The sequence below is a fragment of the Vombatus ursinus genome, unplaced genomic scaffold (assembly GCF_900497805.2).
Source record: "Vombatus ursinus unplaced genomic scaffold, bare-nosed wombat genome assembly UNPS02014812.1, whole genome shotgun sequence".
Classification (NCBI taxonomy): domain Eukaryota; kingdom Metazoa; phylum Chordata; class Mammalia; order Diprotodontia; family Vombatidae; genus Vombatus; species Vombatus ursinus.
Window position 1 is genome coordinate 45517239 of NW_020954590.1, and position 15620 is coordinate 45532858.

General features: G+C 38.7%; 1 protein-coding gene across 6 annotated transcripts in view; it reads left to right on the top strand.

Annotated features, from left to right (window-relative positions):
* LOC114054060 (disks large-associated protein 1) overlaps positions 1-15620 on the top strand; it is a 411078-nt gene that overhangs the window by 311508 nt on the left and 83950 nt on the right. For 5 of the 6 annotated variants that reach the window (XM_027877129.1, XM_027877130.1, XM_027877131.1 and 2 more), the window contains one exon: positions 6630-7003. In XM_027877129.1, the coding sequence (XP_027732930.1) occupies positions 6630-7003 (374 nt within the window). The remainder of the gene's footprint in view (positions 1-6629; positions 7004-15620) is intronic. The other variant, XM_027877134.1, reaches the window with a different exon arrangement.

Below are 15620 nucleotides of genomic sequence, written 5' to 3' on the forward strand. Positions count from 1 at the left end.
CACGTGGGCAGATCTGCCTTTAAAAATCTCTGGCCCCTGTGTAGAAGATGCCACAGGGAGACTGTTGAGACAGAGATCACTGAGAAGGGCAATAGTCCAAGTGAGAGGGCATGAAGGCCTGAGCTAACTTGATGGTTGTGAGAGTAGAGAGAGAAGAGGGTATAGATAAGCAATATTATGGAGATAGAAACAATAAGGTTTAGCAACAATTTAGATATCTAGAATAAGTGAGAGTGAAGGGTCAAGGATGATACCAAGATTGGGAACCTACTTGTTTGGGAAAATGGTGGTGCTTTCAATAGTAATAGGAAACATCAGAAGAGGAATGGATATGAGGGGAAAGAACATTTTTGGACTTGTTGAATTTGAAATACTTACAGGACCTCTAGTCCATTAGGCAATTGGTGATTGGAATGAGGCAGCTAAGCAGCTCAGTGGATAGAGTGCTGGGCCAGAGTCAGGAAGAACTGAGTTCAAATCCCACCTCAGACCTTAGCTGTATGACACTGGACAAATCATTTAACCTCGATTTACCCTAATCTGATGGAGAAGGAAATGGCAAACCACTCCAGTATCTTTGCCGAGAAAATCTCATGGACAGTATGGTCCATGTCCACGGGGTCACAAAGAGTAGGACATTGATGGGGATGGGATCTGAAACCCTAAAAGGAAAAGACCATGTCTTTGGGATCTGGACCCCAAAAAAGAAAATCCCTGGACTTTTCCCAAATCTCTGGCATTTGCCTGAGGCTGTAACCCACTCAACTGGCCTTTCTTTGTGGCTGCGCCCAACCTCCCAATTCTGTTCTGCTACCTTCCAATTGCCCCTAGACACTTCCCACCCTTAATCCTATCTAGGCTTCATTCTCCCTTGACCTCATGGTCCAGGTTCCTGGTGTTCTGTTCACCCTAGCTTACTGGCCACTCCCATCCAGATCCTCTTTAGACCACTTCTCCAGGCACCCCAGACTCATAATCTAGCCAATGGCTCAGTAATGTTCAGACTCCTAAAGAGTCTGGCCACTATGATGGATGTTCTAATAAACCTTTTCTTTGGCTGAAAGAAGGCTTGGGTCTAATTCATTCGGGCAGGACCCCCATGTTGTGATTTTGAGGTCCCAGCACCTCTAAACCTCAACAGACATGACTGAACAACAACAATGTGGGACTAGAGCTCAGGAGATAAACTAGGCTGCAGATAGAGATATCTATATCGATATATATCAATATCTATATATTGATATCTATATATAGTATCTATATGTGTATGTGTCTGTACACATTATCAACATGCACTTATATACATATACATGTGTGTACATTTATGTGCAACATGTATCTAGAAATCTTCCTAGAGGTGACAATTGAACTTAGAGGGACTGATTAGATCCAAAAGTGAGAAGGTATAGAGAGGAAAAAGGTGGGCCCAGAACAGAGCCTTAGGGAACACCCCAGTGGGTAGAGATCAAGCAAAGGAGCCTGAGAAGGAACAATCAGAAGAAATGAGGAGAACCAGGAGAGAGCAATGTCAGAAAAATCCCTAGAGGAGAGAATATCCAAAGAGGAAAAACGTGAAAGGCATCAGCACTTGCAGAGGTCCAGGGTTGACGATTGAGAAACAGCCATTAGACTTGCCAATGGAAGATCTCTGGTAACTTTGGAGAGAGAAGTTTCAGTTGACTGATGAGGTTGGAAGCCTGACTAGAAACAAATTAAAGGGGAAGAAATGGAGGCACTGATTGTTGGCAGCTTTTTCAGAGTTTAGCTGAGAAGGGAAGGAAGAAAGATATACAAAGATAGATGGAAGACTTTTTTTTAAGACTAGGGGACATTTCATTAAGCATGTTAGTAAATAATAGGAAAGGAACCAGGAGACAGAGATTGAAGGTAAGAAATTGAGCACATACTAGAAAAGATGGAGGGAAGGGACCAAGGGTACACATAGATGAGTTGACCTTGTAGAGGAGAAAGGCTATTTTTTTCCCAAAGGTGGAGATAATGAGGGGGTCAAGTCAGAGGGATAGGAGATGAAAATGAGCTCTCAGTGAATAGCCATTATTTTCAACTGAGTTCTGCAGCCGAGAGGGTGGGGAAGGCAATGGTGTAAGAAGTTTGAGGAGAAAGGAAGTTTGGAATAGTTGCTATGGAAGAATTGCCTGCTAGAGTGAGGGACCAGTTAAGATCAGATAACAAATTTGTAGTGGACATTGTCAGTATAGTTTTGTTACTGATTCAGCCTTTTAAGCAGCACATAAATAAATGGTGGGAATAGTCCAGGGTTTGGTCTGACAAGGTATGATCTTTGATAAAACAAGGAGGTAAGGGATTGAGAATAGGGGATAGCTAGTAGAGTTGAACTGGTTCACAAAGTAATCAAAAGTGGGAAGGGTAGAGAGTGTAGCCAGAGTAATGGGGAGAGCCTGGGAAAGTACTGAGAGATAGAGGGATTGGAGGTCACAATAAAGTCAGGGAATAGGGTTAGGAGTATTAAGACTTAGGTAAAGATGGAATGATTAAAGATTATCTGATGATATGAGGGACATGGAAATAGAACACTTGTGAGTTTGGCCAAGATATGACCATCCCTATGTGTATCTGAAGTCCAGTGGAGGAAAGGTCATGGGAATGAAGAAGTGGGAAGGAAATTGGAATATTTTCTGCCATATTCTTTTCCAGTTTTCCCAGCAGTTTTTGTCAAAGAGTGAGTTCTTATCCCAGAAGCTGGGGTCTTTGGGTTTATCAAATAATAGATTCCTATAGTCATTGACTACTGTGTCTTGCATATTTAACCTATTCCACTGATCCACCATTCTATTTCTTCGCCAGTACCAAGCAGTTTTGATGATTGCTGCTTTATAATATAATTTAAGATCTGGAATGGCTAGGCCACCTTCCCCTGCATTTCTTTTCATTAGTTCCCTTGATATTCTGGACATTTTGTTCTTCCAAATGACTCTTATTATTATTTTTTCTAACTCTATAAAATAATTTTTTGGTAGTTTGATTGGTATGGCACTGAATAAGTAAATTAGCTCAGGTAGAATTGTCATTTTTATTATATTAGCTTGGCCTACCCATGAGCAACTGATGTTTTTCCAATTATTTAGATCTGACTTTATTTGCGTGAAAAGTGTTTTGTAATTGTGTTCATAGAGTTCCTGGGTGAAATTGAGATATTTTAAGGCACATAATTATGTATGTTGAAGTGCCTTAGTATAAAGGCAACAATTGGGGATCAAAGCTAGGTGGGGTCAGATGGGGCAGTTATATAAACATCAATTAAGCACCTGTTTTCAAAACACTGCTTCTTAGCCTCGAGAATAAGACAAAAGCAAAATAGTCCCTGCCCTCTAGAAGCTTAGATTGTACTAGCAAACACAATATGTATCTATATAAATAAAAACTAAGTATTTCCAAAGTAATACTTAGTAAGTTCAAGAAAGAGGGACCCCCTCAAAGCACCAACCTAAGTAAAGCTACACTTGATCAAAAAAAAAAAATCATTGTTGAGTTTTCAAAGGGCTTGCCTATAGACTAAGCAAAGAAAAGGGCAGGAGCAAAAGATGTCAAAAGACCAAGTAATTAAATTAACCAATTAGAGGCTGTCAACAAACTTGAGAACAGCATTTGCCCAGTAAAACCTGATATAGCATCCACCTCAGATAAACTGAAGTTAACTACATTTATATTACATCTTTTTTTCCCTCGGAGGGAAAAGAGCTCATTGAGCTCACAGGATGAGGTGACCATTGATTTTGTGAATCCCTATGCAACATTCAGATAGTAAATAGCCAAGCATCATTCTATTTTATAGTCAAGGAAATCTGAATCACAGGGCAATGGACTAGCAGAACAGCAAAAAAGGAACCATTTACTTAGGTTCATATTTATAGGATGTTTCCTTTGAACAGCCTCAGCAAGTATTTTAAACATTGAAACTCAGGTCACATTCAATGATATATGGTAGCTGCTTTAGTTAGGATGATGTATTTCAAAGCTATAGTTCAGAGGTCAGCCTGGGTAGTATTGAGGCCAGCAACAAAGAGACCTGGACAGAGATCCTGCTGTGGAAAATTCATAAGGGCTACTGGGAACAGATTTTTAAAGGAACATTAGACAGAAGTCATTAGAAAGTGCATGAGGGGCAGCTAGGTGGTGCAGTGGATAGAGCACCGGCCCTGAAGTCAGGAAGACCTGAGTTCAAATTCAGCCTCAGACCAAACATTTGACCCTTACTAGCTGTGTGACTCTGGGCAAGTCACTTAACCCCAATTGCCTAAAAAAGAAAATGTTCAAATTTGACCCCAGACACTTATTAGCTATGTGATCCTGGGCAAGTCACTTAACCCTTCTTTACCTCAGTTCCTCATCTGTAAAATGAACTGGAAAAGAAAATGACAAACCACTCCAGTATCTTTGCCAAGAAAATCCCAAATGGTAAAGAATCAGACACAATGGAAAAAGGATTGAACAGCAAAATGGTAAAAGTTGAGTGCTGGCTGGCAAGAATCTGGGCTTGGGAAGTTTGTGATCTTTGATTTTTTTCCAAAATCTAGTTCATGTTATCTTACTATAAGCTCAAAACAAATAGGATATAGTTCTTTTATGACTGTTTGATGTAGTTAAGATTGTATGGAGAGTTTCATCTTTGTTTTTGTTTTAAACTTCCATTGTTTTCCCTTGACCTCATAGTCAGCTGGTATCTGATGAACCTGAGAGAGAAGGGAAAAGAAAGTTCACCATTGATCTGGGGGTCTGGTCCTTAGCTCTTTAGGGGCATAGAAACTTGGTTTTAACAAATTTCCCAGGGGTTATCAAGTTCTGGGGAACTGAATCACAACAACCAAACTCTCATGACTGATTTGTAAGATAGAATTTTACTTTATTAATTTACCACGTGTATATGTCAGATATATCTTCTAGTGTGTTTGTATATATTGTATAAGTTTGTGTGTTCATGAGGTATATCTAGTATATTTCAGTTGTTTTTCAGTCACGTCTGACTCTTCATGACCCCATTGGGGGTTTTCTTGGCAAAGATACTGGAGTAGTTTGCCATTTCCTTCTCCAGCTCATTTTACAGATGAGGAAACAGAAGCAATAGGGTGAAGTGACTTGCCCAGGGTCACAGAGCTAGTAAGTGTCTGAGGCCAGATTTGAACTCAGGAAGGTGAGTCTTCCCAACTCCAGGCCCAGTACTATATCCACCTCACCACTTAGCTGCTCATACCTAGTATATACAGACATATCTCAGTAGGTCATTATACCCAGAAAAGCAATCTATGGATCACCAATCCTTACTTGATGAACAAAGGATCAGAAGAAAGAAACTAGATCTTACAAAAAAAAAGATATTAACATCAAGATAATCTTGACATAGTGGATTTGTAGTCTGAAGACTTGGTTTCAAGTCCTGATTCTTCCTGTTACTAGTTGTTTGATTTTGAGCTATTATTTAACCTTTTGGGGCCCAAAGTTTTCAATTATAGAGACAAGCAGCAAAGGATTGGGTTCAAATGCCACCCTTGATGCTCATTACTTTGGGCAAGTCATAACCTTGCTGGTTCTCAGTTTCTTCCTCTGGAAAACGAGTATGTTAGAATAGCTATTTTCTAAGTCCGCCTTCAGATCCCCACCTCCCAGTGTTGTGCGAATAAAGTGAGATAATATTTGTACTTTACTACTTAGATCTATGTGGGCAGTAAGATGACACAGTGGATAGAGTGTTGGCCTAGATTTGGGAAGACTTATCTTCATGAGTTCTAAAGTGACCTCACATACCTTCTAGCTGTGTGACCCTGGGCAAGTCACTTAACTTGTTCCTCAGTGCCTCATCTATAAAATGAGCTGGAGAAGGAAACGACAAAGCACTCCAGTATCTTTGCCAAGAAAACCCCAAATGAGGTCAGGAAGAATCAGACACGATTAAAACAACTCGACAACAAAAAAACTCTAGATCTGGAGACTACTGTAGACAACTATAGAAGAGGGATGAAAATATGAGCACTAGCCCCAACTTCCTTATATTTCTGAGGTTCAAATGAAATACTGTCTGTGAAGCACTTGCAATATAAATGTAAACTATTAATATCTTTTTCCGTTATAGAGATAATTTTGTCCATGATGGCATTAGAATCCAGCATCGTTTGGATGGTGCTGGAGAAACACTAGAGTTTCCATTTTTGATTGTTGCTCTTTCCTTTTTCAATATTCTTTATCAGTCACCAAAAACTTCTGTGATACAAACTTACCATACAACTTGATTACAGCTTACTTTGCCTTAATTACATTAGCTTGGTATCTTCCAGGTGAGAATTTAACGTTGGTACCCTAGGTTACATAATGGGTATTTGGAGACACTTAAAAATGATTTTGTTTGGTCGTTTGATTCCCTGGCTAATTTCACATTTTATCTGTTGATTCTTGTTAGTGTCTACTTGGGAGAGTAGTTGTATTTTCTGATTCTGTCCCCTCTGCTCTGATTATCATTATATTTTATCAGTTAAAAATGTTCAATGTCTTAGTGTGTTTGTTTCATGTGCCTAAACTCCTGATGAATGGTTAGCTGCCAATTCAGAAAGCAAAACCCAAACAGAAATCATACTGTCCTTGTTTTCACTGTCTTCCAGTGTCATCTTGCATTACAACATATAAGAAGACACCACCTCCAGTCCCACCAAGAACTACCACAAAACCTTTCATTTCTATCACAGCCCAGAGCAGCACAGAATCTGCCCAGGATGCCTACATGGATGGACAGGGGCAAAGGGGAGATATTATCAGTCAGTCTGGACTTAGCAACTCCACAGAAAGCTTGGATAGTATGAAGGCTCTGACTGCTGCCATCGAAGCTGCTAATGCCCAGATCCACGGACCAGCCAGTCAACATATGGGGAGCAATACTGCCACGGTCTCAACCACTACCACTACAGCCACAGTCACTGCAGAAGAAAGAAAGAAAGATCACTTCAAGAAAAACCGATGTCTGTCTATTGGAATACAGGTAACAAATCTGATTTCCGTTTTCCTTTGGATCTCTGTCCATCTCCCCTCTCTAACCAATGCCTAGCAAATGCTCAGCTCATAGGAGCTGATAAATGTTTGCAGATTGACTGATTTGATACATTACCATTTTCTGCTTCTCTGGAGTTGAGATACTTTGTTTCTAATGTCCCCCCTCCCCCAGTTTTGTGACTTTTTATTTTGTTGTATAAGTGCTCATCTGACCAAATTCTCAAATACTTATGGGTTTTTTTTCCCAGTAAATAATGGAATTGTTCCCTGACTTTAATCCATTCCTCAAAATGAAGAACAAATAAACAAATGCGAGCCCAGGTAGTCAAACAGAGTAAAGTTGTCAAATTGGTCACCCTGGTGAACCTTTCATAGTTTTACACTCAGCAAAGAAGTAATTTCCTTGGACTCTCAGGGTTGGGCCAGTTGGTGAACTAAAAAGTTCAGCCGCTTACTTAGCAGCTGCAATGGGGCAAGTATGTGAATCACTTCACACACAGGTGGGAGGGATGGAGTCAGAAAAGGCCAGAGCAAAGTAAGCCTGAGAGTTCAAAGCAATAATTTATTTACAGCAAACCCAAGCTCCGAAAAGTCTTACATCCAGCTCAGCTGAATTGTCCCTAATTATTCATGCATGGCATAAAACTGTTAGTCAATTCAGCTGGCCTCATAGTTCAATTAAGCGTTATCTTTTCCTCAAAAGATAAGATCCATCTGATTCCCACTTGTTTTAAGTCAGTTAAGCATAGTTCCCTCAGCCTAGAAATCTCCTCCCCAATTCCTTCACTTACAAAGGAAGTCAACCTATCCTCCTTCAGGTTGGGTGTAACCTGTGTTCTCTCCCAGGTGATTTTTGAACGTTAACAGCCAGAGTTCATGCTCAAACACTTTAGTCACACCAGACCAGCTTCAGAAACCTGATTGAGGTCAAATCACCAGACTGGAATACACAGCAGAAGTAACCGTTTAGCTCTGTAGAAAGCTTCCCTACCCCACCCCCTTTAAAAAAAAAAAAAAAGGCAGGTGCTACAATGAGTAGCGTAGTGGACTAAGAATGAAGACCATGAATCTTGCTTCTGCTGGGTACAGTCTGTTCTCCACCTCAGTTTCCTTAGCTGTAAAATGGAGTTAATCCTATCTATCTTTCAGGATTATATAGTGGGAGTAAGTTTTAGTACCTCAGTAAGATAGTAGGAACAAGTTTGTGAATTTAACATAATGTGGTGAAAATAGATTACCTTAAGATAGTTTCTGAAGGGGCAGCTAGGTGGTGCAGTGAATAGAGCTCTGGCCTTGGAATCAGGAGGACCTGAGTTCAAATCCAGCCTCAGACACTTAACTCGTACTAGCTGTGTGACCCTGGGCAAGTCACTTAACTCCAATCACCTAAGCAAAAAAAAAAAAAAGTTTCTGAACTTAGCATAACTGATTACATTTTTTATTTCTTTATTAATTTATTTTGATTTATCAACAATCACTTACATATACTTTTGAGTTTAAAATTTTTCTCCCCCTTCCTCTTGACCACCCACCCCAAGATGATATCTGATCTAGATGACAATCTGATATAGGCTATACATATACATTCCTACTAAACATATTTTCACATTAGTGATGTTGTAAGTAAGAATTGGAACTAATAGGAGGAACTACAAGAAAGAGGAAACAAAACTCAACGGAAGAGAAAAAAAAATAGCAAATAGTATGCTTCAATCTGCATTCAAATTCCATAGTTCTTTCTTTGGATGTGGATAGCATTTTCCATCACAAGGCCTCTGGAGATATCTTAGATCCTTGTATTGCCAGGAAGGGTTAAGTTTATCAATATTAGTCATCTCACAACGTGGCTGCTATTGTGTACAACGTTCTCTTGGTTCTGCTCACTTCACTCAGCATCAAACCATACAAGTCTTCCCAGGTTTTTCTGAAGTCAGCCTGTTCATAATTTCTTATAGCACAGTAGTATTCCATTACATTCATATACCACAGCTTGCTCAGCCATTCCCCAATTGATGGGCATCCTCTCAATTTCCAATTCTTTGCCATCACAAAAAGAACTGCTATGAATATTTTTGTACATGTGGGTCCTTTTCCCATCTGCATGATCTCTTTGGGATATAGACTGAGAAGTGCTATTGCTGGGTCAAAGGGTATGCACATTTTGATAGCCCCTTGGGCATAGTTCCAAATTGCTCTCCAAAATGGTTGGATCACTTCACAACTCCACCAACAATGCATTAGTGTTCCAATTTTCCCACATCTTCTCCAGCATTTATCATTTTCTTGTTTTGTTATCTTGGCCAATCTGATAGTTGTGATGTGGTACCTCAGAGTTGTTTTGATTTGTAGTTCTCTAATCAATAGTGATTTAGAGCATTTTTTCATATGACTATAGATGGCTTTAATTTCTTCATCTGAGAACTGCCTGTTCATATCCTTTGACCATTCCATTTTGTTTTCAAGCTCAATTTTGTAATTCTTCAGCCTTGAATAAGTAGCTTTCTTTAAGTTGTTTTTCAGCCCTAGGGTTTGGGGAGGACCAACTGAGATAACACATTAAAGTACCTCATAACACATAAAGCAAACCTCAAAGTACTTTATTTGTTGTTGTTGAAGGGACCTGAAGGAAGTCTTATACAATTATCCTGTTAAAACGATGAGTTTATTAGATTAGTTGCTTGTCACCTTGAAAAGGCCAGGAAAGTCTACACTGAGGGCCTAAGGTGTGAGACGAAGGAATAGAGGAAAAAAGAAAAGGTAAGCATGGAGATGTATGAAGAGGGAAGAGCAGAAAAAAGAAATTGTTGAATGAAGACCTAAATGAGCCCCCACCTCACCCCAGAATAAGTGCTGTGCTTTGAGCAGTGGGGAAAATATCGGAGTGTAAGGACAAATCCTATTCCTGATTCATCATTTGTGGTACTAAGGTGTTTGCCCGTTAATCAGATTAGTCAAGCCCCAGGACAGACTCATTCATATATTTACTTCATTTGTTTTGGCTAAAAAAAAAAAAACCACAAGAGCCAATTATTGACCTAGCCGAGTTTTTGGAAACAAAACTTTATTCCATTGGTGAATCATTTTCTACTACCACTACCCAAGAGAATTGGGGGTTGAGAAATGGGGGTGGGAGAAAGAGGAAGTTCTCCAAATGCCTCTCCCTAGAGACCATAGCCCTTTCCCTTTTACCTTCCCCTGTGGAAACTAACACTTCCTCAAGTTCAGTACCAGAGAGGCTCCATCAATCCATTAAAATCCAACAATGCTCCTTAAAGTTCAACAATCAACTACTCCTCCTTATGTCTTCTTTTCACTACAGACTTTTGAGGCCTCTCTCCCAGTAGATAGAGTGCTGGGCCTGGAGTCTGGAAGATTCCTCTTTGTGAGTTCAAATCTGGCCGCAGACACTTACTGGCTGTGTGACCGTGTTCACCTTGTTTGCCTCAGTTTCCTCATCTGTAAAATGAGCTGGAGAAGGAAATGGCAAATTTGACTGAAATGTTCAGACTTGTATCTACTTTGCTCTTACCCCACCTAGAATGCCTCCCTACCTTCGTTTACTGATATTGATATTTCCTCGATGTTTCCTTCAAGACCCACCTTATAACCTGCTTTCATGAAGCCATTTCTTTAGCACCTTTACTCTGTACTACAAATTCTGTCACTATTACATAGTACAAGGGTTCTTCACTTTCTCTGTGTCATGGATCTTGGGAGCTCTGGTGAAGCCTATGGACTCCATCTCAGAATAATATTTTTAGATGCATAAAATACAGAAGATTACAAAGGAAACAAATTATATTGAATTGAAGACATAACCCCCAGTCCAGTTCCTTGTTCATTGTTCACTAATTGTTTTTTACAACATCTCCCCAGTTTGAGTAAAATTCCTTGAAGTTAGAAAAAAGTGTTTTCTACATAATTGTGTCTACTACAGTGTCTCTAGGAGTGTTGCATACTCAATAATTACATAATGAATTTTGACACTTGGCAGTGTGATGTAGTGGAAAGTCAGATTAAAAGGTCCTGGCTCTGGCACTTAACTTCCGATCTGAACTTGGGAAGGTCATTTAAATTATCTAAGCCTAGGTTTCATATATGAAAGTGCTTAGCACAGTGCCTGGCATACAGTAAGAGCTTAATAAATTCTTGGCTAAAAGGAATAAGTAGGACTTGAGGACCTTCTGGCTCAATATATGATCCTGAGATTCTGATCTTCAGCATAGCAGATCTTGACTTCCTGCATAGTATTCCTCAAATCCTCAGTCAGTTCACTCTAAATTTGGATCCAGTTTGCACCCTGGTACAACGGATGGCCTGGAGGCAAAAAGACCTAAATTCAAATCTTCCCTCAGATACTTAATAGCTATGTGACCCTGGGCAAATCACTTAACCTCTGTTTGCCTCAGTTTTCTCATCTGTAAAATGAGGATAATAATAGCACCTACCTTCCAAGGTTGTTATGAGAGTTAAATGAGATAAGTTTTGTAAAGTGCTTAGCACAATGCCTGACACATAGAAAGCGCTATGAATGTTAACTATTATCATAATTTTTAAAATTTAGAATTGATATTAGGATCAAGCATTTAAAGGGAGGGGCGGTGCAAGAGGCATTAGAAATCATCTAGGCCAATATCTCATTTTACAGATGAGGAAACTGAAGTTCAGAGAGATTAAATGACATGTCCAAATTCATCCAGGTAGTAAAAATGTCGAAGGCAGGATTTGAACCAAGGTCTTAACTCCAAATCTTGTACTCTTTCCATCATACTGTGGGTTTTATATCTCTTCTCACCTTAATTAATACCCAGTTTCTCTTTCATCTTTATCTCAAGCACTTACCAACTTCTGCTGGTAAGTCACTTGGCATAAAAAATTAATGTGTCAGAAATCAGTGCTTTATTGCAGTTATGTTAGCTCCAGCCTGGTAAGATTACTCACAAGTCCACATATGATTTGGTGAGTGAGAATATTTTTTGCCAAGGAAGACATTCTATTTTATAAATTTTAGGATGCTTGAATATGCAATTAAAACTCCTGTAATCTACTCTTAAATGATCTCTGACAGTTTCCCATTGTCCCTAGTAATCAATTTTTAAATGTTGTTATGAATCAAATTCATGAGTGTTTCTAAGTTATCGAAATATTCCCAGAAGTAAAGGAGGACATGTGTCATACTCGTTCTAAGTATAGTTTACTGTTCTCTCCTACACATCAGCAGAAACAGGTAATACATCTGTGTCTGTGGGTGTGTTGTGGCTAATGTCTAAATACAGGCTAATCAGTGTTAGCTTACTGCTGGGACATGCAGGTTGGGATCCTGAAGTTCCCTTTGGTCCCGACTCTTACTAGAGGTGCTTAGACTATAATTGTACAAGTAGATTATAAATATCAGGTTTTACCATGCAGGGTCCTTAGTTCTGTTTCATGAGTTGCTGTGGTTAAAAGCCATTCAGAATTTAATGGCCAATCTTTAGAGCCTCAGTGAATTTAGCCAGGCTGGTCCTCAGACACATACCCAATCCATCAGGAGGTTCATATTCCAAACTTTTCCCCCTTAATAGGATCTAGGCTGTGCTAGCACAACTTTTGAGAATCCCTAGTCACCTCCATTCCACAATGAGGTGTCAGAATAGGATTTTAGTGGGAATATGTACAAAGTATACTCTTAGTAATACCTAGTGCATTAAACACATTTCAAATAAGAATTATTATTATTCCTTTTTAAAGGAAATAGATGTGAAATACTTAGGAATAATGAGACATGGATTTGTTCATATGTGTCTTTGAGTATAAAAACACAGGTAATTTCCTGTAGAAAGTGGTGATTTTTAGTAAATAATAATAATAATAGTGTTGATAATGGTAATAATAATAGCTAACTAGCATGTATATCATGCTTTAAGGTTTGCAAAATGCTTTACAAATATTATCTCATTTTATCCTTAAAACAACTTGGGAAGATAGGCACTATTATTATCTTCAGTTTACAGATGATGAAACTGAGGCAGAAAGATTTTTAAAAATGACTTGTCAAGGTTATACAGCTAGTAAGTGTCTGAGGCCATATGTGAACTAAAGTTTTGATGACTGCAGGTTCAGAACTCTATCCACCAGAGAGCCTATATATTTATCTATGTATGTATCTACTTATGTGTTATTTTTCTACAAGCACTTATTATCTCTCCAACCCCAATACCTATTTTTAAAATGAAAAAATAAAACCCTTATAACAAATTGGCATAGTGCAGCCAAAACAAATTTCCACAATGGTTGTATCCAAAAGTGTATGTTGTTCTGCATTTTAAGTCCATCACTTCTCTGTCAGGAAGCTGGCATATTTTATCTTCAGTCCTCTGGACTCATGGCTGATCATTGCACTGATCAGAGTTCTAAAGTCTTCCAAAGTTGTTTTTCTTTATAATATTGTCGCAGGACATAAACTATACTCTTAATTCTCTTCTCTGCATCATAAATATCTTCCTAGTTTTCCCTGAAACTGTCTATTTCTTATGGCCAATGTACCTTGTATCATAATTTGTTTATCTGTTCTCTAATAGGTGGGCACTCCCTTAGTTTCCAGTTTCGGGCTACTATGAAAAGAGCTGCTATAAATATTTTTGTATGTTTGAGTCGTCCTCCTCTTTCTTTTAACTCTTTGGGGAATAGGCCCAGCATGGTATATCTGGATCAAAGGGATTTACACTTATTACTAATCAGTTTATTGATCAATTTGATGAATTCCACAGACTTTTTTTAAGGGTCTAATTGCCACTTTAAAAGAGGCCAGTATTATTAGAAGCACAAGCTCCTTGGCCACCTAGGTATTAGCAATTCCTGCCATAATTGTTTTTTCATTTTTTATCAATTGGCTTATTGCTATGCCATACTGTGTTTTCAAGCAACAGAAATAGATTCTAATTGTAATACTATTAGTGAAGATTAAAAAAAATTACTTTAGTCAAACCCTCTCACTGCCATTTTTTTGGGGGGGGTGGGCAGTCTGGACCAAATTTTCACTGATGTGGAATAATCTCTTCTCTAAGTAAATCAGTAACTCATAGTCTTAGAGAGTTGCCTGGGCACAGAAAGGTTAAGTGATTTTTAGGCAACAGCATTATAGAATTATCAATGTAGAGCTGGAAGAGATCTTAGAGGTCACCTCTTCTTACAGATAAGGAACCTGGGGCCCAAAGAGATTAATTGACTTGCCCATAGCCATAGGTAGTAAATAGCACAGCCAAGATTTAAACCTAGGGGGCAACTAGGTGGCACAATGGATAGAGCTCCGGCCTTGAAGTCAGGAGAACCCGAGTTCAAATTCGACCTTAGATACATGACACTTACTAGCTGTATGACCCTGGGCAAGTCTCTTAACCCCCATTGCCTCTCCAATAATAAAAAAAAAAAAAGGCAAAAGAAAGATTTAAATCTAGGTCCTCTGATTCCAAATCCAGCATTCTTTCCATCCTACCATGCTATTGCCTGTGCCCGCACAGGTAATATGTTCTGTTATCTTAGAATTAAAGACTGCTAGAGCTAGAAAGAGCCTTCGATATTGTCTAGTCCAGCCCTCTGATTTTGCAGAAAAGTAAAGTCCATGGAGGAAGAATGATTTGGTCAAGGTAACTTGGCTAATAAAATGGTAAAGCTTACACTGAACCCAGTTTGCCTGGCTCTAAGCCATTTTTCCCTCCTTCAACTTCATGGCCACTCTGGGAAATTGTTTTAAAAATTACTTGCTTGAAGTTTTTATTTGTAATAGAAGTGGTTTATATTTTCAGTTTCTAAGATTATACTCTTAATGTTAGAGTGATAGCATCATTTCTATTATTGCTTCCTCAGAGATAATTTCCTCAAAATTCTTGGCTGAAGGTCATACGGTTATAGATTTAGAACAAGACAGGACCTTGGAGGCCATTGTGTCCACCTCCTTATTTTACAGATGAAGAAACTGAGGTCCAGAGGAATTAAATTACTTGCCCAAATTCACCCAGCTAATATGGACCTGGGTTGGGATATGAATCCATCTCCCAGACTCCTACTCCAGTGCTTTTCTGACTAAACCACACTGCCTCTCATGGCCCTCAAGTATATTTTGCCAAATCCCTAGCCTTTATTCCCCCAGCAATAATTTCAGACTGTCTTAAGAAACCACATTTTTGTTATTGTTTTTTTTTAAATGATGGATTCATTGATTCAACAAACAGTACAAAATTCCTTTCTATATTTCAATTAGGTTCAGAAATGTACACTGTCAGTTTGATTGTTGCCATGTATTTCCAGCAATACATTTTAAATAAGCACATGAAAAAAATCTTTAAAAAAAAAAACTCACAACAATCATAATAGTACACAAGTATAAGAAATCATTAAAGTTGTCAAGAGCTGATTAATCAATTCTGGACCTTAGGACACTGAAATATTCATTGTCATCATCTGGTAATAATAAACAAAATCTCAGTTAAAATGATAACTCATTAATCCAATTTAATATTGCCACATTGGATAGGGTAGAATAATGACAAGACCTAAAAAAGTATAATGCTAACCCTTAAGAGGCAGGCCACTCTACCCGTTTTCTTAGAAGCTAGGATTCTCAAGCC